At 38.2% G+C, this 26,696-nt stretch overlaps 1 protein-coding gene across 1 annotated transcript in view; it reads left to right on the top strand.

Annotated features, from left to right (window-relative positions):
• The window catches only part of Tdh (L-threonine dehydrogenase), a 156,653-nt gene that overhangs the window by 118,228 nt on the left and 11,729 nt on the right, over positions 1-26,696 (top strand). Inside the window, exon 7 of the mRNA XM_090380883.1 lies at positions 20,684-20,950. Within this exon, the coding sequence (XP_090237009.1) occupies positions 20,684-20,950 (267 nt within the window). The remainder of the gene's footprint in view (positions 1-20,683; positions 20,951-26,696) is intronic.

Genomic DNA, 26,696 nt, shown 5'->3' with positions numbered 1-26,696 from the left:
CAGGCAGGGGACTACCACATATTGGAATGGAGGTAGTGGATGAAGTTGCGGTTGCAATGGCCTCCAGGTCAGAATGCGAAACACTACCAGTCAGTAGTGCCAGAGGTGTGTCAAGAGACTTGAACCTTTCTTGGTCTACTGTACATAAAGTGCTTTGAATAATTTTACACTGGTTCCCGTACAAGATTCATGTAGTGCAAGAACTAAAGTCTTGTGATCAGCAACAACGAATAGACTTTGCTCTATTCATTGTTGTAATAATTTAACAACAATAATTTAATTATAATTATAATTTAATTTTTTAGCCATAACTGCCATATATTTTGGCTTATGAGTTGACTTCTATTTTTGGCTTAAATTTCTGCTTAATCATTTATTAGTAGTGGCAAATGATGCAAAAAAAACACACACCCTTCCACATCACCTTTCCATCCCCTCAAATAATTTTAGTTCTTTCTTGAATTTATTTGAACTACACACCTCCACAACAACAGATGGAACTTTGTTCCAACAATTAGCCACCTGCTGGCTTAAAGGAAAACTTCCACACATCTGTTCTGCAACCATTCTTCCTCAATTTAATTTGTGCTCCATTGTGTGTGTGTTAGCCCATCCACCTAACTTTTTTGTATCTTGTTGCAGTAGCATGCTGTCATTAACTACTCTGCCAACTTAGACATTAAGCCTGATATATACCCTCATCAATATCATTAATAAATACAGAAAGCAACAATGGGCCCAGCACCAAACCCTGATGACGCTACTAATAACATTAGTCCATGAAGAGTGGTGTCCATTGATAATCACTCTGTATTCTCCTACTCAACCATCCCTTTATCCATAGCAATAACTTGCCCCTAATGCCACACTGGCAATATTCACCATATCAGTCAATTCCCATTTTCTGCAGTAAACTCCCATGCTTTGCATAGTGGTGTATTACAATAAAATGTGCACTAAAAACCACTGATTGCTTTTTTTAATTTTATTATTTTTGCTCTTTCTTTTAAAAGTTAAATTTTGAGACTAGTCAGCACTTTTCATGATACTGTAGAAGAATTAACATCATTTAAGGGCACAAAAGATACTCTTATTACACTGTAAAGAAAGCAATAAACATACAGTATTTTCTTATATAGCGGGTCATAAAACCAAAACTGACAAGTATGGGTGACGACATGACATCTCTGTTATTGAAACCCATCTGTTGTCTGCATATTGGTTTTTTTCTAAAAGTGCTTCAATTTGGAAGCACATTTGTTATATAAAAAAAAAAAAAAAAATTGGCAATCTCAAAAGAGAGTTTTTGAGAACTTATGCCAAAGTTCAATAATAAAGTAGACTGGAATTCAAAACTCCGAGTGAATTCCATGAACTATTTCCATCTGATGAAGAAGAAGAATAAATTTTTGGGTTTTAAAAGGAGAGCAACAATTTATATTTGTGTAAAATATATATATATATGGCATAATTGTATGTATTTGTATATTGTCTTTCTAATCATGACCATCTACCTTTTATTGAAGTTTAAGATTGTATAAATCATCCTTAAAATTTTGGATGATTTTTTAGTGTTTCAAAGGTAGACATGCCAGAATATCCAGTGTGTTTGAGGCCAAATACAGCAAAGGCTGCATCATTTAGAGGGGAATTTCTGCAGATGATTATTACTTATTACTGATTGTGGTATGTATTTGGAGCTGTCTCCAGCAGAATATAATATTGCAAAATTATGCATACTTTTGTGAAACATTAAATTCAATAAGAGTGAGGAAATTCAGTGACAGTTCATTATTTTGATGGCCAAGGTATGAATGAATTATGAATGAAAGAGTTCGTGTCCTCAAAGTTTTTCAGCCTGGACTGTACTTGTTAACAGGAGAGATTGCTTCTACAGGGATGGGATACACTTAAATAGAAAGGGGGCAAGAATATTTGCTGATGCTATCGAGGCAGTGTTAGGTGGGTCAGAAAACTGCTAGCTTGGGGGGAGACAAAGACGAATAGATTAACAGTAGCCACTGGCAGAAGTGAAAGAGATTCTTGCACTGCTTCTATTGGAATGAGCAGAAGCCTGAAAAACAAGATGCAGGATATTTCAGAGATTGCTGGGAGTCATTGCGGTACAAGTAAACACATGGGTTGTGTTAGGGTAGCTAAGAATAGAAATAGGTGCATGTATACTTGCGTGTACACCAATGCTAGGAGTTTAGTAAATAAATTTGATGAATTTGAGGTATTGCTCAAAACATCAAAGGCAGATATTGTTGGGATATCAGAGACGAGGTGTCACACAAATATAAGGAATGCAGAACTGGAATTTGGGGAGTACAACGTCTACAGAAAGGATAGACTGGGTAGGAAGGGAGGAGGGGTTATGCTATTAGTTAACAAATACATAAAATCCAAGGAAGTGAAGCCAGGTGGACATCGCTGGACAGTGCAGTGTCGAGTCAGTTTGGTGTGACATAAGCATTGGGAGATCAAAATTGAGAGTAGGAGTGTGCTATAGGCCTAATGACTCTGATGAGTATAATAAGAAACTGTACAGGGAAATAGAGTGGGCCAGTAAATCAGAGAGTCTTATAATGAGGGATTTTAATTTCCCAGATATTGACTGGAATTTGGGGGCTGGTCACTCACACACTAGCAAGGCTTTTGTGGATTTATTGGATGATTGTTTTCTACATCAGCATGTTCGGGAGGCAACTAGAGGGAGTAATACTCTTGATTTGATTATCAGCAGTGATTCTTCATGCATTAAGAATCTGCAGATAAATGAACCACTAGGTGGCAGTGATCACAGTGTGCTGAAGTGGGATTTACTCAAAGAGGTAACTACCATTAGGGGTAAAGGGAAGGGTTATTGCTTTCGTAAAGGCGACTACGATGGACTGAGACAGTATTTAAATTCTATACAGTGGGACCAACTGATGATGTTACCAACAGCAAATGCAAAATGGGAAGCATTCAAAGAACTTACCTTGGAAGCTACTAGGCTTTACATACCAACTAAGAAATATTGTTCAAGGTTTAGGCCTAAATGGATGTCAGATGAACTAATGAGGCATATGGCAGAGAAGAAACATGCATGGGATACATACAAATTAACACATAACACAGAAGCCTATGATAGATACAAGTTGATCTGTAACCAAGTTACAAAGGAGGTTAGGCAGGCGAAGGCAGATTACGAGAAATCTTTGGCAAGGGATGCAAAGAAAAACAGCAAAGAGTTCTTTACTTATGTAAACTCTAGAAGGAAGGGAATGAATCAGATTGGTCGACTTGATATCGATGGCAACTGTTGATGATCCTGCTCAGGTAGCTAACAAACTAAATGAATATTTTGCATCGACATTCACACATGAGGAGTTATTTAGCGAGGGGAATGCCAGAGGTGTATTCAACTCTAGCAGTAAGCTAGAGAATCTTGTAATAACTGAGAGTAAAGGGGAGGAGAAATTGTTGAAGATAAACACACAAGAAAGGCACCCAGGGTGGATGGGATCTATCCACTTATATTAAATGAGGCAGCAGAGGAAGTAAGCAAACCCTTAGCCATAATTATGAGAGCTTCCTTGGACTCAGGGGAGGTACCCACAGACTGGAGATGTGCAAATGTAACCCCAATTCACAGAGGAGGATCAAAGGCTGACACAAGTAATTATAGACCTGTGAGTTTAACTTCTGTTCCAGGAAAATTAATGGAGGCACTATTTAAAGAAGCACTGCAGGATCATTTAGACAAGACTTCAGTTATAGCTCGGACACAGCATGGTTTTGTTAAGGGGAAGTCTTGCCTGACCAATTTGATTGGATACTATGATGCAGTCACAAAGGAACTGGATGCAGGGAATAACTTTGATATTATATACTTGGATCTTAGAAAGGCTTTTGATACTGTTGCACATGGAAGACTGCTGCACAAACTGGAGCAGTGTGGCATTGGAGGCAAATTGCTGCTGTGGATAAAGGGGTGGCTGGGGGGGGGAGAAGACAGAGAGTGGTAAACAATGGACACTGCTCATCATGGACTAATGTTATTAGTGGAGTCTCTCAGGGCTCAGTTTTGGGGCCATTATAGTTTTCTGTATTTATAAATAATATTGATGATGGTATATCAAGCTTAATGTCGAAGTTTGCAGACGATACAAAGGTAGGCAGGGTTGTCAAGGACACTACTGACACTATGCTGCTGCAACAGGATCTGGAAAGGTTGAGCAGATGGGCTGAGAGGTGGCAAATGAAGTTTAACATTGACAAATGTAAAGTACTACACATGGGAAACAGCAACTCCAGAGCAACGTATCAACTCTGTGGTACTACACTGACAGTGGTAGAGAATGAAAGGGACCTGGGGGTGGTTGTGCAGGCAGATATGAAGTTCTCTGAGCAGTGCCGATGGACTGCAAGAGTAGCTCATGGTGTATTGTCAATGATATATAGGAATTTTTCTAGCAGGGATAAGGAGGTGATTATCCCCTTGTATAAGGCAATGGTCAGGCCACACCTGGAGTACTGTGTACAGGTCTGGAGGCCTCATTTCAAGAAGGATGTAGAGCTGCTGGAACGAGTACAGAGAAGGGCAACAAGATTAGTGAATGGAACAAAGGGGGTGCTCTTACGAAGAAAGGCTTAAGTTTTGCAAATTACAGTGTTTGGAGACTAGGCACCAGCGAGGTGATCTGATAGAGGTGTTATAAAGCTTTGAATGGTTTGAGCATGCTCAATGCTGATGGGATTCTTCCTCTCGCTCAGAATAATCACCTGATAGGGCATAAATTCAAATTGAGGAAAGACAGATGTAGGATAGACGTGAGGAAATTTGCCTTTAGCCAGCGGGTGGTTGGTTGGTGGAACAGACTTCCATCCCTTGTCATGGAAGTTGATAGCCTAAATAAGTTTAAGGCTCAGCTGGACAGGTATTTCGAACGAACAGAGGGGTGAAGTGGAAGTGGTTTTTTTTTTTTTTTTTTTTTTTTTTGGCTGATGCTGCATAAGCTTGCTTTCTTGCATCAAATGCCTCTGCTAATGCTAATGCTAATAACGACGTTTGGATGACTTCAATCTTTTGAATGGCCTGGTGTGCTATCCAAAAAAAAAAAAAAAAAAAAAGTAATTAAATGCTGGAGCTTACTTTCCTGCATCAGCTTTGCCCCTCTTCCAGTAGGGGTAGAGCTGCTGCTCTCACAGTTGTAATTCTGCATGATTCAAATGATAGAACAATGGAGAAGATGTTGTGCAATAAGAATAGTTGGAATAGGACTAGCGTATATCTCCACTTATAAAAACTGTTTACACTCCACTGATCTAAACTTCACCATAAATGTTTGGTTGTAGCTGATATACCAATACTTAACAATTGGCTGTGCATTTTTTTTGGTAATGTACAGGCCCATTCTGTCAGTATGCTTAATCTGATATGTAAGATTGAGTCAGAACTTTTCGTGATACTGTAGAAGAATTATCATCATTTAAGGACACAAAAGATGAGACTTTGATACATGCAGGTATAAATGAGTATTAGTGTTAGTCATATGGTGCAAAGAAGCTCCAGGCTTTGCTGTACCAGCCAAAAAATTCTATGTATTTCAAAACTCTATATTTCTCTCCTCATGTTGGTACTGATCTGGCTGACCTTTGAATTTCCCATGTCGCCATCTCATCCTCAACTGCTCACAGAGATAACTTATTCCAGTAATTTACAGTTTGCTGGCTAAAAAAAGCTTCCTATAATCCATTCTATTATTTCAAAAACTTTCTACATTCTTACCTCTTCTTCTGTAATTTGCATTTGTGGTCCTTAATTCATTTCACTATCCTCACTCAGTCTTTTCAATCAGATACCCCTCTCCCCCATCAAGGTGCCTAGTTGCTAAGCTTTGTAACCTACATGTTTGAAATTGTTTTGCTGATTACAAAAGGTGTATTTTTGGATGTCTTCAGGCATTTCTAGAAGCTCAGCAATTTTTTAGTTGCACTTTCCATACTTGGATACAGTATTCCAAATGTGGTCTCATGGCTGTCATATACAGTGGGATTATAACTTCCCTATTTCTTACAAATAAATATTTGGTAAATCATCAACAGGAACATCATGGGCCTTCCTTGCTACCTGTCCACGCTGCTAGGAAAGCTTTGTGTTTGCCTGTGTGGTAACCTACGGAACCCTCTCTTCCTATACAAATCTAATTCAACTATTTGGGTTGTTGTTTTCCCCAGGTAAGACTTTGCATTTTGCAGCATTAAAACATAACTGCCACTTTTCTGACCTTATCTCTAGAGGGAGAGACATGATATGGCCAAATAATTTAAACTCAAATTCAGAATTTTGATAGGCCTACATGAGGACTTCAAGAAGTGTTGATGCACTTGAATTATTTAAAATGAGTATATTAAGCACTCAGAAGCCCAGCTCAACAGTAGAGCTTACACTCATGCATTAGACAACACAAGTAGCCAGGAAGTAGCCATTGTCAATGATGGAAATGGGAAATATATTGTGTAAAAGGGATAGGTGGAATAGGACCAGGATATGTTTGCCTGCTATGGACAAAAGCTAATGATGTTGCAGAGCAGCTGTTATCTTTTAATATCACAAAAGGTGATATTGTTTTACATGTTAGTACTAATGATATTAAGAATAGGAGACCTTGGGATTTAGGCCCAGCAGTTATGATCAAGTAATAGTGAAACTTCATAGCTAGACTTACTGTGAACTCTTATTGCTTTTCTTCCTTGCACTGTACTGCCTTATTTTCTTGCTTACATTGTACTGCCTCACTCACAACGTACTGCCCTGTTTTGCTCACAATGTACTGCTCTGTTTGCATTATACTGTACATCCTTCGCTTACTTGATCACAGGCAGCACAGCTCCTGCTTCCACACAGCAGGGCTGAAAACCTGAATGGAACAAGCTTTCCCTCAGGGCTAAAGGAGCAAAATGAATGCAGATCTCTACCCAGTACTTAAATCATCACCTGCCTCCAACCTGGATGGGTACCTTAATGAAGCTGAAAATGATAGCCCTAAAAGACCTGAAGATTGACCACATGGAGCAACCATGCACATCTTCAATCTGTGGGGACCTCCCCTGAGTCGAAGGACGCTTTCATAATCATGGCTAAGGGCCAGCTTACTTCCTTTGCTGCCTCCTTTGATATAACTAGATAGATCCCATCCATCTCAGTTTTCTTTCTATGTTTAACTTAAACAATTTATCTACATCAACTACCCATCCCATCTAATAATTTGTCTAATTATTCTTAAATTTATTCAAACTACCTAATTCCATAACACCAGATGGATGCATATTCTAATGATTGTTACTCTCCTTCCTAAAAGAAATTTTTTGGCACATTGTCCTGGAACCATCCTTTTTAATTAAAATTATGGTGTGTGTGGTGCACATGCGTGCGTGCGTGCGTGCGTGCGTGCGTGTGTATCTTACCTGAGAAAGAGTAAGGATGACATCACTATTTAGTTTACTCAACCCACTTAAAGCTTTAAACACTTGGATCAGCTCTCTTTCCATCTGCCTACTTTCCAAGCACTGCAATAAACTGAAGTATTCATGGTATGAGTACCCTTTTGTGTCCTTGACTAATCTTCTTGCTCTCCTCTGCTTACATTCTAACAGATCCACATCCTTTCTTGAAAAGAGGCTTCGAGAGCCTAATCATTGCCTTATACAATATAGTCACTACCTTGACCCTGATAACAAAATTCCTGTATTTTATTAACAGAACCCCATGAACTGTCCTAGCTATCTGTCTTCACTGCTCAGTGAAGTTCATGGTAGACTGTACAATTACTATTGATGGGCATAATTGAGAGGTCACAATATATTATTTATATTATAGCAAATCATTTGATTATATTGATTATACTCATATCAGTTAAATAATTAATAATTGAATGATTAGTAAGTAGCAACTTCTAATCATTTGATTATTGAAAACTCTTGATTACAAAGCATTCATTTATGCCCATCATTAACAATTACCCTCAGTACAATTACTCTCTTTTGCTCTCCATGATCTTAAGTGTGGTACCACCCAATTGGTATGTTATGCTATGATTACTGCTGCCCTTATGTGATATCTTGTTTATGTGATACATTTATGAATTTTATACTTCAGTTGCAATTCACAGTCTATCTGTACAATTTTTCTAGGTCTTGCTGCAGTAATACGCCTTGATTCCTGTCATTAACCACCCTACTTAACTTTTTATTATTTGCAGACTTGGACAATAAGCTTGATATTCCTTCATCATTATCATTAAAACATATTGTAAACATTAAGGGAGCCCAGGCACTGAACCCTGAGGAACTCCACTATTAACATTAGTCCAAGAAGAGCAGTGCCTATTTATAACCACCCTCTGTCTTCTGCCGTTCAACCATCCCTTTATCCATAGCATTAACTTTCCCCAGGGCCACGTTAATTCTACAGCCAAACCGGCCATGGCCAGGGGCCTCATTATCAGTGTAAATATTTTCTAAAGTAGTGATAAAATTTCTAATAATAATAAACCAAGAAAATGTAATATAAAAGCATTCCTAAACTTAACGTAAGTGTTTAAATTTTATTCTTCTACCTTTTTATTGTACAATAAAGTTAAAAGTTCCTATTGAAATTGTTTTTATTATTACTTTATTTTTTTGTGTCAAAAAACAAAATATTTTTGACCTTTTAGTTTACATTTTTATCAAGGAATTATTATTCACAATATAAATATAAAAACCTATGTAGTATTTGTATTTGTGTGTGGGGGGGCTTCAATGTAACTCTTTAAAAGAAAAGCGTAAAGAGTCACGTAGAAAAGAGGTAAACAGTAGATGAAATGGTTTCGGTGAAAGCAAGATTAATAAATTAGGTATGACAGATGCACCTAAAAGTGCAAAGCAGCATTAAATGATGCAAGAATATATGTAATTCGTATTAATAATAAATTAAATTAAATAAGTATAAATGGATGTGAAAGTTACACAAGGTACCAGTAACTGTAAGGGTGAGGAAAGTAGAAAAAGAATAGTAGATTAGTGAAAGGTGAAAGAATGTTAATATCCTAGAGGTTATGATGAATTAAGTAAATAATGGGCTGAATTGCCAAGCCAATATAAAGTGGAAGAACCGTAAAGTAAAATTAGTACAACAAAATATTAATGAAAACCAAATAAAAATGAAAACAGTATAGCTGTGATCAGAGATGGGAGGAAACAATTTTAGTAAAAGGTGTAATATAGGTAATGCAAAAAATGTTAGATCTAATGAAGAGGTATTTCATCCTGATGAAATACCTCTTTCATGTATCAATATTTTATTTTTATTTGAGTTTTATTAATATTTTGTTGTACTAATTTTACTTTACAGTTTCTCCACTTTATATTGGCTTGGCAATTCAGCCCACAATTTACTTAATTTATTAACATTCTTTCACTTTTCTTTAATTTATTAATTTATTAACATTCTTTCACTTTTCACTAATCTACTACTCTTCTTTTTCTACTTTCTTCACTCTTATAGTTACTGACACTTTGTGTAACTTTCACATCCATTTATATTTACTTAATTTAATTTAATATTAATACAAATTTTATATATATATATATATATATATATATATACACAGAGTGTCTCAAAAATATTGGTACAGACGTTTAGGGAAGGTAGGTAACATCTAAAGGAATGTGAATCGTATAGGAACCCATAACCGGAAACGTCATGGGAAAGTAGTAGCAGAGGCACAAGAAGCAGAAATGACACAAGACAGTAATTAGTGGCAAACATTTATTTGACATAATATTAACAATGGAGTACAAGATGGATGCAATTCACGATGTTACAACAGATGCTCGAAGGTTCCACCATGAGACGCGATGCATGCATGACACTGACGCAGCATGGATTGGCGGACACGGTCGAACACACCTGGAGTTTCTTTGACAGCAGCAGCAGCAGCAGCAGCGCAGATGAGTCTCGCCATGAGATCCATTTCCGTCTCCACAGGCGATTCATACACATAGATTTGAGGGCCCCCCACAGAAAGAAATCAAGGCTCGATAAATCAGGTGAGCGTGGGAGCCAGGAAACGGGTCCACCACGGCCAATCCATCGACGCCCAAAACGCCTGTTCAAATGGTCACAAACACACCTTCCATAATGGGCAGGTGCCCCGTGATGTTTAAACCAAATGTTGCGTCTCACATTTGCTGGAACATCATCAAGTAACCCTAGTAGAACTTGTTCAAGAAAGATCTGATATTTAGCGGAGTTCATGTGGGATGGTAACAGGTATGGGCTGACTAAGCAGTCACCGACCTTATCTGCCCACACATTTATTGCGAAGTGATGTTGTGCTGCATGGGGGGGGGGGCGCACACCGTGTGGGTTGTCGTGAGCCCACACATGAGCATTGTGCTGATTGAATAAGCCTTCCCGAGTGAAATAAGCCTCACTATTAACAAAACATAGGCTGGAAAATTCAAGTCTTGAACACTTTATTGGAGAAACCACTGCGCAAAAGCCACACTTGCAGGATGATCTTGGGGGAGCAGTAACTGAACCCTTTGGAGATGAAAGGGGTGTAAGGAATCGTCATGCCAGACATGCTGTACACTGCAATAAGACACTCCTAAGGCAGAGGCAACAGCATGTGTGCTGATGGTAGGATTATTCTGGATGGCATTCAACACACTTTCTTCCATGACGGGAGTTCGCGTTGAACGTGGTCTGCCCGCACTACTCCTGGTACCTCTAAATGACCCATAATTGCACAAATTTTGATGCACACGCGCAAACAAACGGTCATTCGGTACATGTCTGTCTGGGAAGCATTCTCCATAAATTCGTTGAGCAGCTCGTCCATTGCCCTCTGCTAATCCATACACTAGGTGCATGTCTACCAGCTCACAGTTTGTATATCAATGCATGCTGTTCGTGCGGTGACTACTGCTTGAATGAGTAAACCAGAAATTTTCTCTCTCGCGAACTGATGAACAGTGCTGTCTACCAACATACGATGATGTTTCCGGTTATGGGTTCCTATGCGATTTGCATTCCTTTAGATGTTACCTACCTCCCTTAAATGTTTGTATGAATATTTTTGAGACACCCTGTATATTAAAGGGGCCTCAAATTTAAATATGGCCAGGCGTCTATTTCATCCTTAATCCAACCCTGACTTTCCCCCAATGGCACACTACTCCAACATTTGTGGTAGTATTTCTTGTGGAACAATATCAAAACTTTTACTGAAATCTAAGTATATGATGTCAAAATTTGTTTTTTGCATACAGTTCCCTTAGTTACTGTGTCATAATAGCTAGTTAGTTTGGCCAGACAAAATCTCTCCTTAACAAATCTACACTGTGATTGCATTATAACTAGATTCCTGTCAAGCTTTCTATCTTTCCCTTCAATATTTTTCCTCCCATAGAAGATTCAAGCTTTTAGCTATATAATTGAGAGGGCACTGACTGTCTTTTCAAGTTTCAGCTGTGAATTACAGGCATAAGTGTTTTGCCATCTTATTTATTTAATTGTGATATTATATTGTACTTTATAAGTAGCTTTGTAGTTACGCTCGATATTTTTAATTTAAATTTATATAGTTTTTATAGGTTACTACTTAATAAACATAAAACCGTTGTTTTGTTCGAATCTTGCAGACATTGTTATAGAATAGAGTGAGTGGTAGGCAATTCCGCTTTTTAATTGTGGTAAATAGGTTGCTCTAACGTGGTTAAACCCATGTTTAGTCTCTAGAGCAAAGTTTCCGGCATCTCCTCCCCCCATACTTCTCCTTCAACCCATGCACGGTACTAAGTACTATAGGTTTTGATACCTTTCGTGTTTGGGGTTTTCATAAAAAAAAAAAAAAAAACATAAAACTAGATAGCATATTACATATCACTGCATTTAGGAATCTATTAGATAATGTAGTATTGATAATTTAATTATTTTTATTAATCTTATTATTTTTCATTGTTAATCAATATAATTCAATATCATGCCCCAGACTAGAGCAGCAAAGCAATGGGCTCAAATTGGCAGGAGTGCTGTGACTTGGGGGGGGGGTGAACTGAGTGGGGCGATTCTCCAATGCATCACAGCCCAAAAAAATGTGCAGCTTCTGAAATGTTTGCGGAACTTTCTGGAACAGGACATGATCTAGCCAAGGAGGACATCTTTGTGTGTGCTAGGTGCAGAGCATGTCAAGAAATTAGACTCCAACTCAGAGTGTTCTTATGGGTGCTTATGAGAGTTTGAAGAGTCGGGTAGACCCTTGAAAGTATTATAATGGAGGACCCATCAAGCTCTCAGCTGCCCAGTTCAATGCTGGAGCTCACTCTTGTGCATCAGGCAACACAGCATCAATCTTCAAGGCAGAATGTGCTGGTCCCACAGGAGTTACTGTCGGTGACTCTATTGTCAGGGAGACGGATAATATACTGTGTAAAAAAGGATAGGTGGAATAGGACCAGGATATGTCTGCCAGGGACAAAAGTTGATGATGTTGTAGAACAGATATCACCTTTTAAGAGCACAAAGGGTGATATTGTTGTACACATTGGCACTAATGATATTAAAAGTAGGAGATCTGCAGACTTACTTAACAAGTACAGGTTAATGTTGAAAAAAAGTCGTGAGTTTGGGTTAAATTTGAAAGTGTCTGCAATTCTGCCCGGACATGACAGGAGGCTTGTAAATTAATTTGGCACTGGAGAGATGGTGGAAGGCTCATGGGGTAGGACTTTTCTCAGTGTGGTCTGTGCTTGTTAACAGAAGAGACTGCTTCTATAGGGATGGAATACACTTAAATAGAATCGGTACAAGAATATTTGCTGATGCATTGAGGCAGTGTTAGGTGGGTCGGAAAACTGCTAATTTGGGAGGGATTCACTGACTAAAAGATTAGCAGTAGCTGCTGGCAGAGGTGAAAGTGATTCTTGCACTGCTTCTATTATAATAAAGGGTGTGGTGCTGGGGTTTTCACGGAATGGTGGGGGTCATCATGGAACAAATAAATACATGGGATGTATTATGGTAAATAAGCTTAAGAATAGGTGCATGTATACTTGCATGTACACCAATGCTAGGAGTAGAGTAAATAAATACGATGAACTTGAAGTGCTCATCAGGGCTTCACAGGCAGATGTTGGAATATCAGAGATGTGGTGTCACACAGATATAAGCATTGCAGAATTGAAAGTTGGAGAGTACAATGTGTACATGGAAGGACAGGCAGGATACGAAGGGAGGAGGGGTTATGCTGTTAGTTAAGAAACAAATTCTAAGGAATGCATCCAGTTGACATAGATGGTCAGTGCAGTGTTGTCAGTTTGGTGTGACATAGGCACTGGGAAAATGAAAGTAGGAGTAGGAGTATGCTATAGGGCTAATGACTCTGAGGAGTACAATGAACAACTGTACAGAGAAATAGTGGGCCAGTAAATCAGATTGTCTAATAATGGGGGATTCTAACTTCCCAGATATTGACTGGAATTTGTGGGTTGGTCACTTGTACACCAGCAAGACTTTTTTGGATTTACTGGATGATTGTTTTCTATGGCAACACATTAGAGAGGCAACCAGAGAGAATAATACTTGTGGTCTTGGTTACCAGATAACAGAATCTCAGTTATCAGTTGATTCAACTTTCACGTCTCAGGCCTGGATCAGAGTAGAAAATGCAAAAACTTTGGGAGGTGCAATGTGGCCACGGAAACCTATGTGCCAACAACTAACAAAAAAAACAAACAAAAAAAAAAAAAAAATCCCAAAAAGAGGTATATCATTTTGCCTAGAAATCAGAGTGTCACCAAAGATAAGCATAGGAGCAGAAGAATTCTTTTTGCAAGATATAAAACAAGACCGAGTTTTAGAAGGATTGAAATCAAATAAGTTGTCTTTTCCCCACTGGAGAATTACCTGGAGATCGGCATTAAGGAATTGGTAGCGGATATTCTAGAAGTTGAAGCTGACTGAGCAGGGCAAGGTTTTTCAAAATGGAAAGTGGAATGCAATGGATAAGATCGGCAAACCAATGGATAGGATTTCCAGTCAATGCAAGAAGATCATTAATATAAGAGGAAAAGAGTGGGGAAAGAACTGAACCTTGGGGAGACACCAGCATTAGAGGAGAAGTTAGAAGGCAGAGAGCTAGCTACCATCACCCTCAGTGAGCGATCAGAGAGAAAACTGGATAACCAATTACAAAACACAGTTGGCAAACCATAATATGGGAGCTTGTTTAGAAGACCTTTATGCCAAACATGATCGAAAGCCTTTGAGATGTTAAAAGCAACTGCTTGGTTTCACCAAACTTTTTCATCGAATTTGTCCATATATGGGTAACAAACCAGAATATCACCAGTGGATCAACACTGACAGAATCCATACTGGTGATCGTTGATCAGATGGAAGGTTTCTAGGTAGTTTAAGGGTTGGTGGTTAATTGATTTCTCCATTACTTTAGACAGATTAGAAGTAATTGCAATGGGATGATAATTGGCTGGGAGGGGCTTGTCACCCTTTTTAGGAACCGGCTGGATATGAGCAAATTTCTATGCAGAAGGAAAAATGCCTTTGGAATAAGAAAATGACAAAAGGCGGCGAAGAACAGGAGTAAGTTCAGGAGCACAGGTTTTGAAAACAAGTGGAGAAATACCATCAGGACCTGGAGCTTTCTTAGCATAGAGATTCGTCAAAATCCTTCTGACATCCTTTTGACGGAAGACCACAGGAGGCATTGAAGGGAGCATGGTGGAGGTGTTTTACCAAGATTATTAATACACGAGTTGGAAGAAAAGTGGGATGCTAGCAGGTCTGCTATATCCTTGGCTGAAGTGACAACAGAACCATCTGGTTTTGAGAGAGGTGGGAACAGAGATGGCCAAAAGTTACGGCCAATTGCTTTGGCAAGAGACTAGAATGCTCGGCTACCGTTAGGGCAAGCAAGAAGCAAGTTTTCTACTCTTAGCCTGTTTAAACTCTAATTTGGACTGATTAATAACTGCTTTACAATTGTTGCGAGCTTTGGTGTAGGCAGAAAATGAAACTGAAGAATTTGAAACAAGCCAATTACGATATGCAACGTTCTTCTCTTGAACAGCCTTAGCACATTTATTGGAAAACTGTGGTTTAGATAAGGGACGAGATTTTAAAGTGGAGTGTGGAATAAAGGATTCCATTCCTACAAGAATAATTTCACTGACACGATCTGAGCAAACATTGACATCAGAAGTTTTGAAACAGTAATCTGACCAAGGAAAAGAAGAAAAGAAATCTCACAGATCATCCCATTTTGCATTCTTGTAATGCCAAACAATACGATGTTGGGAATATAGACTCCATTGGAGAAGTGTCAATCACCAAGTTGTGATCTGAGGTACCTAAAGGACCACTCATTTCGACCGTGTACTTAGAAGGGTTGTTTGTGAGAAAAAGATCAAACATGTTGGCTGTATGGTTGGAATTGTCCGGTATTCTTGTAGGTAAATGAAAAACTGTGCAAGGTCATTAGTAATTGAAAAAGTCTCAGCATCTCAACCGGCTGGGTCAATGTGACTAGAAAACGGAAGCCAGCTGGAGTTGTGAACATTAAAATCACCAAGGAAAATTACCTTACTTTTAGGAAAGTTGGACTAGAGAAAGTCAAGTTGCAAAGAGAGAGAGAGTCAAAGAGCTCCAAGTGATTGGTGAAGTTGGGAGAACAGTAGAGACAACAGATGAATTCGACTTAATGAGGTAGAGAGATTTTAAGCCAGAGAAGATCGAAAAGAGGAGATTCCAAATTACCAAGTCTCTGATAGGGAATATCGGAATGGGAATAAGCACAAGTACCACCTTTCGGGCGAAAGGGATCATACAGCAAATAATTTGGGCAACTGAGATGAGCAATAGTTGAATCAACTGATAACTGAGATTCTGTCAGGAAAAGTACATGGGGTTTGGCAGACTGCAAGTGGAAATGGACATCGTTGAGATTAGAATTGAGACCACGTATATTTGTGAAATGAACTAGATCTTTTTGCAGATAAGCTTACTCTATTAGTTTGACAATTCATGGTGTACTCAATAGTAAGGAAAAGTGGGGGAGGACATGCTGTATGAAGTAATGAAATTTTTGGATATGGCATACACGTGGTAAGGATATACCAAGATCCGTGATATAACTTGGCCTCGACAATGCTCCCTGCATGCACACTACTCGGACTCCCTCCAGTCACTATCTGTCAGAGTAGAGGTAGCAAGATTATATGCTATCTGATCCGGAAGCCTCCCAAAGAGCTACCAATAGATTCGGTCTGGTGTACTAACTAGCGGCTGGCCTGAAAACACCATTTTAGAGCTGTACCCTCGAAATGTAAGGAAGATTGGATCTCGCAATGATGTTCCTCATAACCTCAAGTCATCAGTCATACTGCATGATGGAAGAGATGGGTAAGGGTTGACCGGAACTTAGCTCTGGAGACTAAACATGGGTTCCACCGCTTCAAGCCTCCAATAAGCAAAGTGGTGGTGTTGCACTGGTTGATGAGAATTATCTACCACCTAGTATTGCCTGGTAACACAGAGGAGCGACATTCCTCCCTGTGGTGTGGGGCATCACACCTCGACCCCTGCTTACCTGGGTGGGTTCATACCTGGGTAGTCACCCAGTGTGCTTGTGCATGGAGGTTATACCCAGGTTTACTAACAGTCCCACCATCATGAAGGTGCAAACAGAGGATTTGGCTGTCACAGACTGTCCGAACTTTGCCGAAATTGGGTCTACTTGACTTGAATGTCATCTGAATATCAGTTCCATCAACATTTTTTACTCCCAGGTAGAACTTGCTATGCCGGTAGGAGGGAAAATTTTGATGATATGACTACTGAAGCCCTTGTGGGTAGCACAGTTGATAGAATTGTTTTCCTCCCCACACTGGCTGGAAAATACCTAAGTTCAAATTCCATTGATGGAGGGAGGAATTTTTACTGGTCTTTTTCACGTGGCTGAGTTAGGTGGGCTCGGGCAAGGGTGGCATGGTTTTTTCCTCCTGGAAATTTGGGGTTTTTTGTCCAGCAAAACAGAAAATCGACCTCAGGACACAAGCAATTTATAGTCAATACACGGAGTAACATGGCCTTAGTCATCAATGCTTCTAAAAAAATTAAAAAGATATGATTACTGAAGACATTCAAAAATTTCTGATAGAAATTGAAGCCAGCATAACGGATTTGGTGCAAATGGAATTGGGGATAAAATCAAATCAATTCAGATGATGATATCGCAGATTAAAATTCTAAACTTCCAAATTTTACACTAAAAAGCATGTTTAAAGGCATAAAGTTTGTCGAGCAATTAGTATCTTATTTTTTGAATGAAAGGAGTCCAAAGTTCAAAATTGAGCTTTAAAAATGCTTAGTTCCATACAATGAAATTCACAAAGATTTATCAAGCAAAAGCAAACAAAACCAGATTACTGATTTTTTAAAGAGAGCAGAAGATATAAGAAATCTGGAATGGTGTATTTTTGTTAGTTTTGTTAACATTTTGTTAACAAAATGGTGTATTTTTGTTAGCTTTAGGAAAGTAACCCCATCCCCCCTATCTTGTACTTTTTCTTAGTCCCATATAACATGGTTTTGCACAAGACTACATTTTACAGGAATCTAATAACCATGTTATATGACGGTTACCTGTATTTCAAAATATTATTATTAAAATATGAGACCATGGATTTGTGGTTGAAAAAAGGAACTTTAAAATGAGAAGCAAATTACTTCTAGTAGTGCAACTGTGGTTGATGAAAACGAACACAATATTGTCACACTCCAGAGTGAGGATGAACAATCACAGCCTTTTGTTCCCCAAAAATCCAAAGGGAAAAAACAAAAACCAACTAATAAAAGACCAAAGCGAAAGTATGGTGTGACAGTTATTTGAATATCGGTGCATCATATGTAATAAAATATTAGCAAACAGTTCTTTGGCTCCCGCTAAACTTGTGTTTTGTAAGTTTTCCGTGAATATGTTGTGAGATGAAAAGTGTTCCGTTACTAAAAAAAGTTTGGGAAATGCTGCATTAAAGTATGTGGGGAAGTCACCAGTGCCAATTTTGTAGCTGCAGAGAAATTTTGCAATGTGTTGGAAAAAACCCCTTCTAAATCTTCACAGCCCTCAACTTCCACAGTGGCGTGCTTATCGACTGGAGAGTTAATTCTGGCAATGATGCTTGAAAGGTAAAACTTGCTGATGTTATGTCTGTCTCCTCTCTCTTTTTATAATTTTTGTAATTTTGTATACTTTTATAAATTTTCCTGAGCATGAGATAAAAAAAAAAAATTGAATAAATAATTCTATTTACATATTTGTTGAACATTTCTTTTTTGCTTCATTCAAATTCAATCCAATTTGCTTCAATCAAATTTGTGAGTGCCGCATAAGCATTTAGAAAAATAAATTCCGACTTATGTAAAATTCCAGCTTACACAGAGTTCTGCAGAATGCAACCCTTACGTAAGTTGGGGAGTGGCTGTACATGCAATATCTATGTTTCAATAAATTAATGAAAATATTAATAAAAATATTGCTTGCACCCTTGACTATAATACTGTGTACCTGGTCGGCCTCCTCTGGTCAGCTAAATGACCAGAGGAACAACAGTACACAACACTATATATACAAAATCCATACACCTTTAAACCTCTGGCATTGACAGTGCTCTGTTTCACACCCACAATGTACACTACTCTGAGATGGGGGGGAACTCCTGGTGCCATTTGACACTAAACACACTCTCTCAGTACACCCACCTCCAAGTCTTTGCTGGCTTTCCCACTCTCCATCTTGAAGTCCTGCAGCATGGCATATTTTGTCTAAAGAAAAATATACAAGTTGATATCTCAGGCTTCTTGCTAGACCATCAAATGATCACAAGAGCAAGAGTGCAAAAAAAAAAAAAAAAATCACAGAAATGTACCAAAAATGGCAGGAGTATTGTGACAAACCAACCAAAGGAGCCATTGCAAAAAAGCTTATACCAAGGATAGCCATAACAAGCTCAAAGCTGCCTCCTCCCTGGTTTTCCCCAGGCTTCTACATCACTTTTGTACTAACTGACCATGGCCTGTATAACCAGAAATTAACAAATCAAGGTGTTGTGAAAAACCACCTGTGCCACTGTGGCTCCCCAAAGACTGAGACCACATTGTGTACCATTGCCTTCCTATTAAGACCACAATTCTCTTCATCACAAATATTATTGATAATCTTATGAATCAAGAGCATTTCTATCTAATAAAAGAGTTCTTCTATCACACCCTTGCCTTCTTTGTAGAAGCTGTTTTTGAATGAAGAACTAGACTTCAAAGTGATCTTCATGCCATTGCTTTTACCCCGACTACCTCCATGTTTTGTATTTTCTCAGCTCAGTAATGTTAGCAGACATCCTTGGATTAACACTGCTGACACTGGAATCTTCCAGAGTGGGAACTACAGAGCCATTTGGACTACTGTGCCAACTGGCTACCATACAGGGACCCCTTCTCCCTGTGTCTTCTCTTCCTGGGCATTTGCCCACCCACTTTCCATTTTGTCTCTTTGCCTAATGTCCAGGTGAACATTCTTCCCTTTCATTCAGCTGTTACTTTCCACCCTCTCTTTTCTCACCATCTCTCTTGACTATTCTCCTTTAACTCTTTTCCATTGAAAAAATAAATTTTTTTTTTCTCTTGTCTGAGCCATCTTTGGGAAGCTCAGGTGACTCTAGGAATGGCCTAACCTGAGTAATGATTCTGGACTCCCTGGCTCAGATGCCTGTGCCATGAATGGAAACTAGGGGTCTGTGATGCTTCATGGATCCTTAGGCTAAGATGCCAGAAGAAACATAACTACTTTATACGACATAAACAACACATCACTCATACATTCTGGCCTTCATAAGGAACTATATCTCAACACAAGAGAACTAATAGCAGAGTTGTGGGAAACCACCAGTGCTGCTTGACCCTCAACACTGTGTCCACTATGTTATAAAGAATTTGCATAGGAACTAGGGGCCATAAATTCAAATTACAGAAGAGGTTTAGACTAGATTGTGAGCAGTTTTCTTTTAGCCAGTGAGTTACTAGAACAAGTTTCCTTTGCAGGAAGGCTGACAGTTTGAAGAAATTCAAAGGTCAACTGTATAAGTTACCTATATGAGGACAGAAGTGCATAATTTGTATTTTCTTATGTATTGTTTTTTTTTTTTTTTCTCTCTCACTGTCTAACTTTCCTCGTGGACCCAGCTGGTTGAAATTCTGAAGTTTTGTGATGATTAATGGCCTGACATAACTCATTAGTTTATCCACTTAACTTACTAGAATGCCAAACAATCTTTTTTTCTCACCAGCAACCCGTCAAAGTACACAATCAATGTTAGTGGTGCTCAAAGCACTTCATAAGTTAGTGATGATCTCTTCTATAATGGAGTTGCGCACTCTCTCTCTCTCTCTCTCTCTCTCTCTCTCTCTCTCTCTCACGTTTGACATTAAATGTATGCAAAACAACTGATCTGTATGATTTATATTCTTTTAATGCTTTGATTTTATATCTATTGCAGAAAGTGTGTAATTCTTACTGAAATGTATGTTAAATTATACTCTTTGATTATTAGTTACTGCTTCTAAATTTATTTTCAGATTATGCTGTTGGAATATTTCATGATGCTCTCAGGTATGGTAGATACAAGTGTTACCTAAGACGAGATACTCGACTACCTATGATATACATTGATGATTGTCTGAATGCTCTTATACAAGTGATGGAAGCTCCAGAATCGTGTCTCAGTCTCAGGACCTATAATGTTGCAGCAGTTAGCTTTACCCCAGAAGAATTAGTGGAGGCAATTAGGGAACATATCCCTCACTTGGAAGTGATATATAAGCCAGATTCTCGACAAAGTATAGGTAAGTGGAATAGCCAATTTCCCCCATTTTTCAAATTTTTTTTTTTTAGATTAATGTTCCTTATTTGTCTTGTTTTGGAAAACAAAAACATTATTATTTAGATTAGGCAAATTTAGTTTGACTCTGGGATCTTTAGTTTCATTTGTAAATACCTCATAACAGTGATATAATTTAGGTTTGTCTTACTCATGAGTTGTAAGTGTCAGAGCATTCCAAGAAATATCTGGTAAAACTAGAATGGTTTTCAGAATTGATCTATATTGCTCTCTCCATAACAGATTGTCCTTTTGCTTGGCATTACTTTTTTCTAAACAGCTTCTCACTACAAATCTCAAATCTGTGTTATCGTGGAATGTTGTTCCCCATCTGGCATGGTGTCTCAAAACTTTTCTTAGCCTGCTTCCTTATGCAAATAATTAGCATAGGATTTTTAATTCACTTGGAGGGAAAACCACCCTGCTTTTCTTACTAGTATTCCAGCTTCATTCTCTTTGTGTTCAAAGCTCACAACAGTTGTAAAACAATTAAGCACAACACCTATTATAAAGATACAGGCTAAGAGTAGAAAACTTTCTTCTTATCCAAATGGTAGTCAATTCTTTTAGTTTCTAGCTAAATTATCCACCTCTGTTATCACCCAATTGAGCTTTTGCATGTGTGCTCAGTGTCTCCGTAGCCAGGTGGGCAGGAGCAGCAGTGCATAGCACATGCTTCTTGATTAGACCGGGGTTCGAGCCTGTGACCACCAAATACAGAGGATGCAGAAAGGTCGGGGAATGACCACCGCATATCCCTGGAGCAATATGGCCTTAGTTGCTAATGCCCCTAAAAACCAAATAACAAACAAACAAGCATGTGCGCTATGCTAAAGATAAAGCTGACCTATTAGCATCCTACTTTTCTTAAACCTTTGCATCAGTGATCTTAATAAATCCCCTTGTACCATGCCAAAGACTCTCCATTCAGTGCCTTTTATGGTTTTTTAACAGAAGGATGCAGAAAGAATTCTTAATGTTGATGCCAAGCAAGTTCCACATCCTGCTGGTTTTTCTGTTATTCTCAGAACCTGTGCTTCTGAGCATTGTTCCTATTCTCTGTTGCCTTTTTACACTCTCCTATTCCACTGCTGTTTCCTTCTGCTTGCAGATTTGCTAATATCCAGCCAGGTTCTATAAAGGGTGGCATATCCTTCCTTCCTATCCAGTTACTGCCTCCATTGCACTTTTCTGCTGTTTTCAGAGTAATGGAGAAATCCATCAACTGCAATTCTTATTTCTATTAATGTCAATCAACAGGTGATATACTGGCTATGTTACTCATCTCTGAGCAAATTTAACGCAAAAGTTGATGAAACTAAAGCAATTGCTCTTGGCATTTTAAGGCTTTTTATCATCTTTAGCTAGAAAAAGGTCTTCTAAAGAAGCACCCATCTAATGGATTTTTGTTTTTTGTAATTTGGCATCCAATCGTATCTCTCTCTCTCTCTCTCTCTCTCTCATTATGCACTGTGGTTGAGCTCTCTCTAACTTCTCCACTCGTGCTGTATCTCCAAGTAATTCTCCAATGGGGCAAAGATAACTTAGTTAATTTCAGTCATTCTGAAGCATCATGTCATGTTCAAGATCACATATCTCTTTTAGGCATTATCATTACTACAAATATTGTTTCCTCTGCATCAGAGAAAACTTCCTGTCCCCCCCCCCCGGCATTACTTTTCCTCTAAACAGCTTCTCTGTCTCTTCATTCAGTTTCTGCCACATACCTTTTCTGTACAGATGCCACAAAGTCTCTTTGCATGCTAGTTAGAAGTTATCTGTATGCTCCTCTTCCATTCTTCACACAAATTAATTTTCCTCCATGTCCTTCCAGACATCATCCATCTTGATGGTTGGAAGTCGTAAAAGTAGTCCCTGATAGCTGTTTTTAGGTCTTCAATTGTTGTTAGGTGGAGTTGAGGAATTTTCTCTTTCACAATGCCCCAAAGTGAACTGTCATATGTTGTTAAGTCTGGACTTAAAGGAAGTCACACCATTATCAGATCCACATCCAATCCATTGTCCACTGAATTTGTCATCAGTATATATTTTCTAACTGGGTGAGCACAATGTGCTGGTGCACCATCTTGTTGCAGGATAGCGATTTCCTCAAGACCTTTCTCATGCAGTTGTGGAACAAACCACATTTGAAGCATGTTGAAGCAGTGCGTTTTTTTTTTTTTTTTTTTTTCTTTTTTAAATGAAAACCTGTAGTACTTAGCACCATGCATGGGTTTAAGGAGATGGAGAGGGATTAGATGCTGGAAACTTTGCTCTGGTGACTAAACATGAGTTTCATCACTTTAAGCCTTCAATAAGCAAAGTGGTAGTATTTCACTGGTTGATGAGTCATTCACCACCCGTTAGTACATATTAGTATTATATTATTGTATTATTAGTGCTATTAGTATCAGTAGTGGTACTAGTTAGTATAGTACTGTGCATGGGTGTTGACCAAATACGGAGGATGCGGAAAGGTCAGGGAATGACCACCGCATATTCCTGGAGCAATATGGCCTTAGTTGCTAATGCTCCTAAAAACCAAATAACAACAATGGGTGTTGAAGGAGAAGAGGGAGATGCCAGAAACTTTGATTGACACTTGTATTGAAAAAATATATGGCCTATCAAGTGATCTTCTGTAATTTTGTTGCTCATATGACCAGAATGCTGCTCAATTTCCTCATAAAAATGAAAATTTTCTTTACACCAAAAATAAACATTCTTGGATCAATTACTAAGGTAAATAGCACACTCATCTGAAAAAAATACACTATTTTGATTCCACGGTGGGAAATCTTTGCAAGTGAGCTCACGAGGGGCCAAATCTCTATCAGAAAGCACATTAACACATTCAGGCTTAAATGGCTTCGTTCCCAAATCCCTTTTTATTATTTTTTGGACTGTGGAATCTCTAATTCAGATCTTTTCAAGACGATTTCAGTAGTGATCTCGAGCAGGATGCTTCAACAATGCCCATGTGATGTTGGTGTGATGCTAGATTACCAGAATTCTTTAAATCAAGGATGCTTCCTGTGGAAAAAGCCTTCTCCCATGCCTGCAGAATTTCATGCATAGGAGCAGCCTTATCGAACTTCTGCGAAAATCTTGTCCTTATGTCTTCAAAACTTACTCCTTCTCACGCATGTTTGTAATCCAAACACAAGTAATCAGTCTCTCTTCTATTGTATATTCACTGGTGTCTCTGTCATACTGAAGTCCTACCTAGAAAAAATATAAAACAAATAATTAACAGAGGACGTAACCTCATGCAGAGTGACTTTGTGGGCACTATAGATATTTTTATGGGCACTGTTCTTCTCAGTTGGTATCTGTAATTCCACTGTTCTATTTCAAACCAGTCTGAACACAAGCCAGAACCATTCAACATTCATTCTTGCCCAACTCCACACTGACTGAACCAACTTTTCTCTTCCTCATTTATTCCTACTTCTGTTTTCTGGAACAACCTTTCTTCCCATGTATTCCTCAAAATTACAATCCACAGAAATTCAAGCCTAAAGTTTGTAAATATCTATTGTCGTCTCAGCCTTTAACCCATGCACATTACTGAGTACTGTTTGTTCTAATATTTTTCGTACTTGGGGTTGTCGTTTTAAAAAAAAAAAAAAAAAAATTCCACATCACCTGTTCATCTCCTCCAATAATTTGTCTAATTCTTCCTTGAGTTTATTCAACCTACCCACCTCCACAACAACAGATGGAATCTGTTCCAACAATCAACCACCCGCTGGCTGAAGGCAAACTTCTGCACATCTATTCTGCAATCATCCTTCTTCGATTTGAATTTTTGTCCTCTCATGCATAGTCTAAGCAAGAAGAATTCTATCAGCATTGAGCTTGCTCAATCCACTGAAGGTCTTAAACACCTCAACCAGATCACCTTGCATTTGCCTAGACTTCAGATGCTGCAGTTTGCAGAACTGAAACCTTTCTTGGTAAAACCACCCTTTTGTTCCTTTCACTAATCCCATCCTCCTTTGCACAAATAAATAGTTCTTTATTGTCCTATCTGGCTTGCATTTCTTGTTTAGTAATTTTTTTTAAGGAGCAAAATGCTTTATAAGCAGATTGCCTGCTTTGCTGGCAACCAATGCTGAGAACTATGCATGTCTTTTGTGGAATTTTTTTGAGCATCTGTGCTGGATACTGAAAGTGGGCAAAAGGTTTCTATGTATATTTTATATAAGAAGTAGATAAGAAAGTTTCTGCAACATGAATTATTTGTAATTATTTTTAAAGGCAACAATCCCTGTGTTCGTTTATTTTCTATTTTTCTTTTATTCTGTGGATAGTAAAATAAAACATTAAAAATAAATATCTACAAAATATTTCTTTCTTGATGTGTGCACACCTGATAAATTTCCCTTGTTTTGCTTATGTCAAATGTTTTACTGCATGATGAGAGTATAATCTGGTATTGCCTAGTGACACAGAGGGTAGGCCATCTTTCTATGTGGTGTCAGTGCCACACTTTGATCCCTTGTTTACATCGGTTTACACCTGTGTACTAGCCACAGTGTTTTTGGCTTGTACATACTTATAAGGGGATATACTCATAATTATGCTCTTCCCCAAGAAATATGATGCAGTCTGTCTTTCAAAAACCTGGTTAAATGAAAATTTGTTTCCTGTTACTTCTGGCTATTAGTGTTTCCTTAATAAATGGTAATGTATAGTGATGATGGTGTATTTTAACCTCTCATAAGGAGCAAATTCTTACAGAATTGTGTATAGGTTTATTTTGTTTCAGTGTGATCAACGTATATTATGCAAGCTGCTTTCTTACCCTAGCTTCATCAAGAACTCCAGCTTGAAGGCTTCCACAGTTCTCTTTGAAGATTTTAAGATGCTTGCTGCCTCTGACAGATGTGTCAAACAGCACTAGAAGTGATGACCCGTTATGTGTATAAGCATTCAGAATGGCACCAAAATGTGTGCTGTAATGCACATGAGCAGTCATTTTTAAGTAGTCAGTAAACAAGTGTTCTAAAAGTAAAGGTACATGAAATTAATACCTGCTCAATATCTGCACATTGATTGGACTCTGAACTGTTTTCAGAAACTTTTGTTTATAGACTTGGTCATAGTTATATTTGTTCTTTGCTTCTGTTGAGGTTAGTTTATAAACATGGAATAAACTTCTCATAAAATTTTGAGTTTTGTTCTGATTTAGAGCTCAGCCTAAAAGTAAATGTTTGTGTTTGTCCACAAATTCCAGACTTTTACTTTTCGGCCATTATTTATGAATTCTCAGAATGTTGTTGTTTCACAACATTCCAAAAATTATAACACATGGAATACAGTCTCTCAAATATAGGTGGAAGTGTTAATGTTCCCTCTCCACTATATGCTAAGTTATGAATTTGGATTGATGAACAGAGAAGCTTGCTTCTCTTGATCTTCTTCGAGGTAACTTCAGCACAACAGAATCGCTTTCTATATGTGTATATAAATATTCTTTCAAATTTGAATAGGATTTCTCCTTTGATTAAGGTCACTTACATCCCACTTATTGTTTTTTCTACATTATTCCTTATGTATAATCCCAAAGTAAAAGGTTTATTACACAAAATTTTTCTTTTTCTTTCAAGTTGTTTAACACAGCATTGACTCTTGAACTCCTCAAATATTTTCCTGGAAACTTGCTTTCATTCTGCATCCTTGACATGGAACTTCTTTCCAAATGG

This window comes from Mastigoproctus giganteus, chromosome 9, assembly GCF_048544385.1.
Source record: "Mastigoproctus giganteus isolate SK-2022 chromosome 9, ASM4854438v1, whole genome shotgun sequence".
In the NCBI taxonomy this organism is placed as follows: domain Eukaryota; kingdom Metazoa; phylum Arthropoda; class Arachnida; order Uropygi; family Thelyphonidae; genus Mastigoproctus; species Mastigoproctus giganteus.
This window is presented reverse-complemented; position numbering and strand designations above follow the sequence as displayed.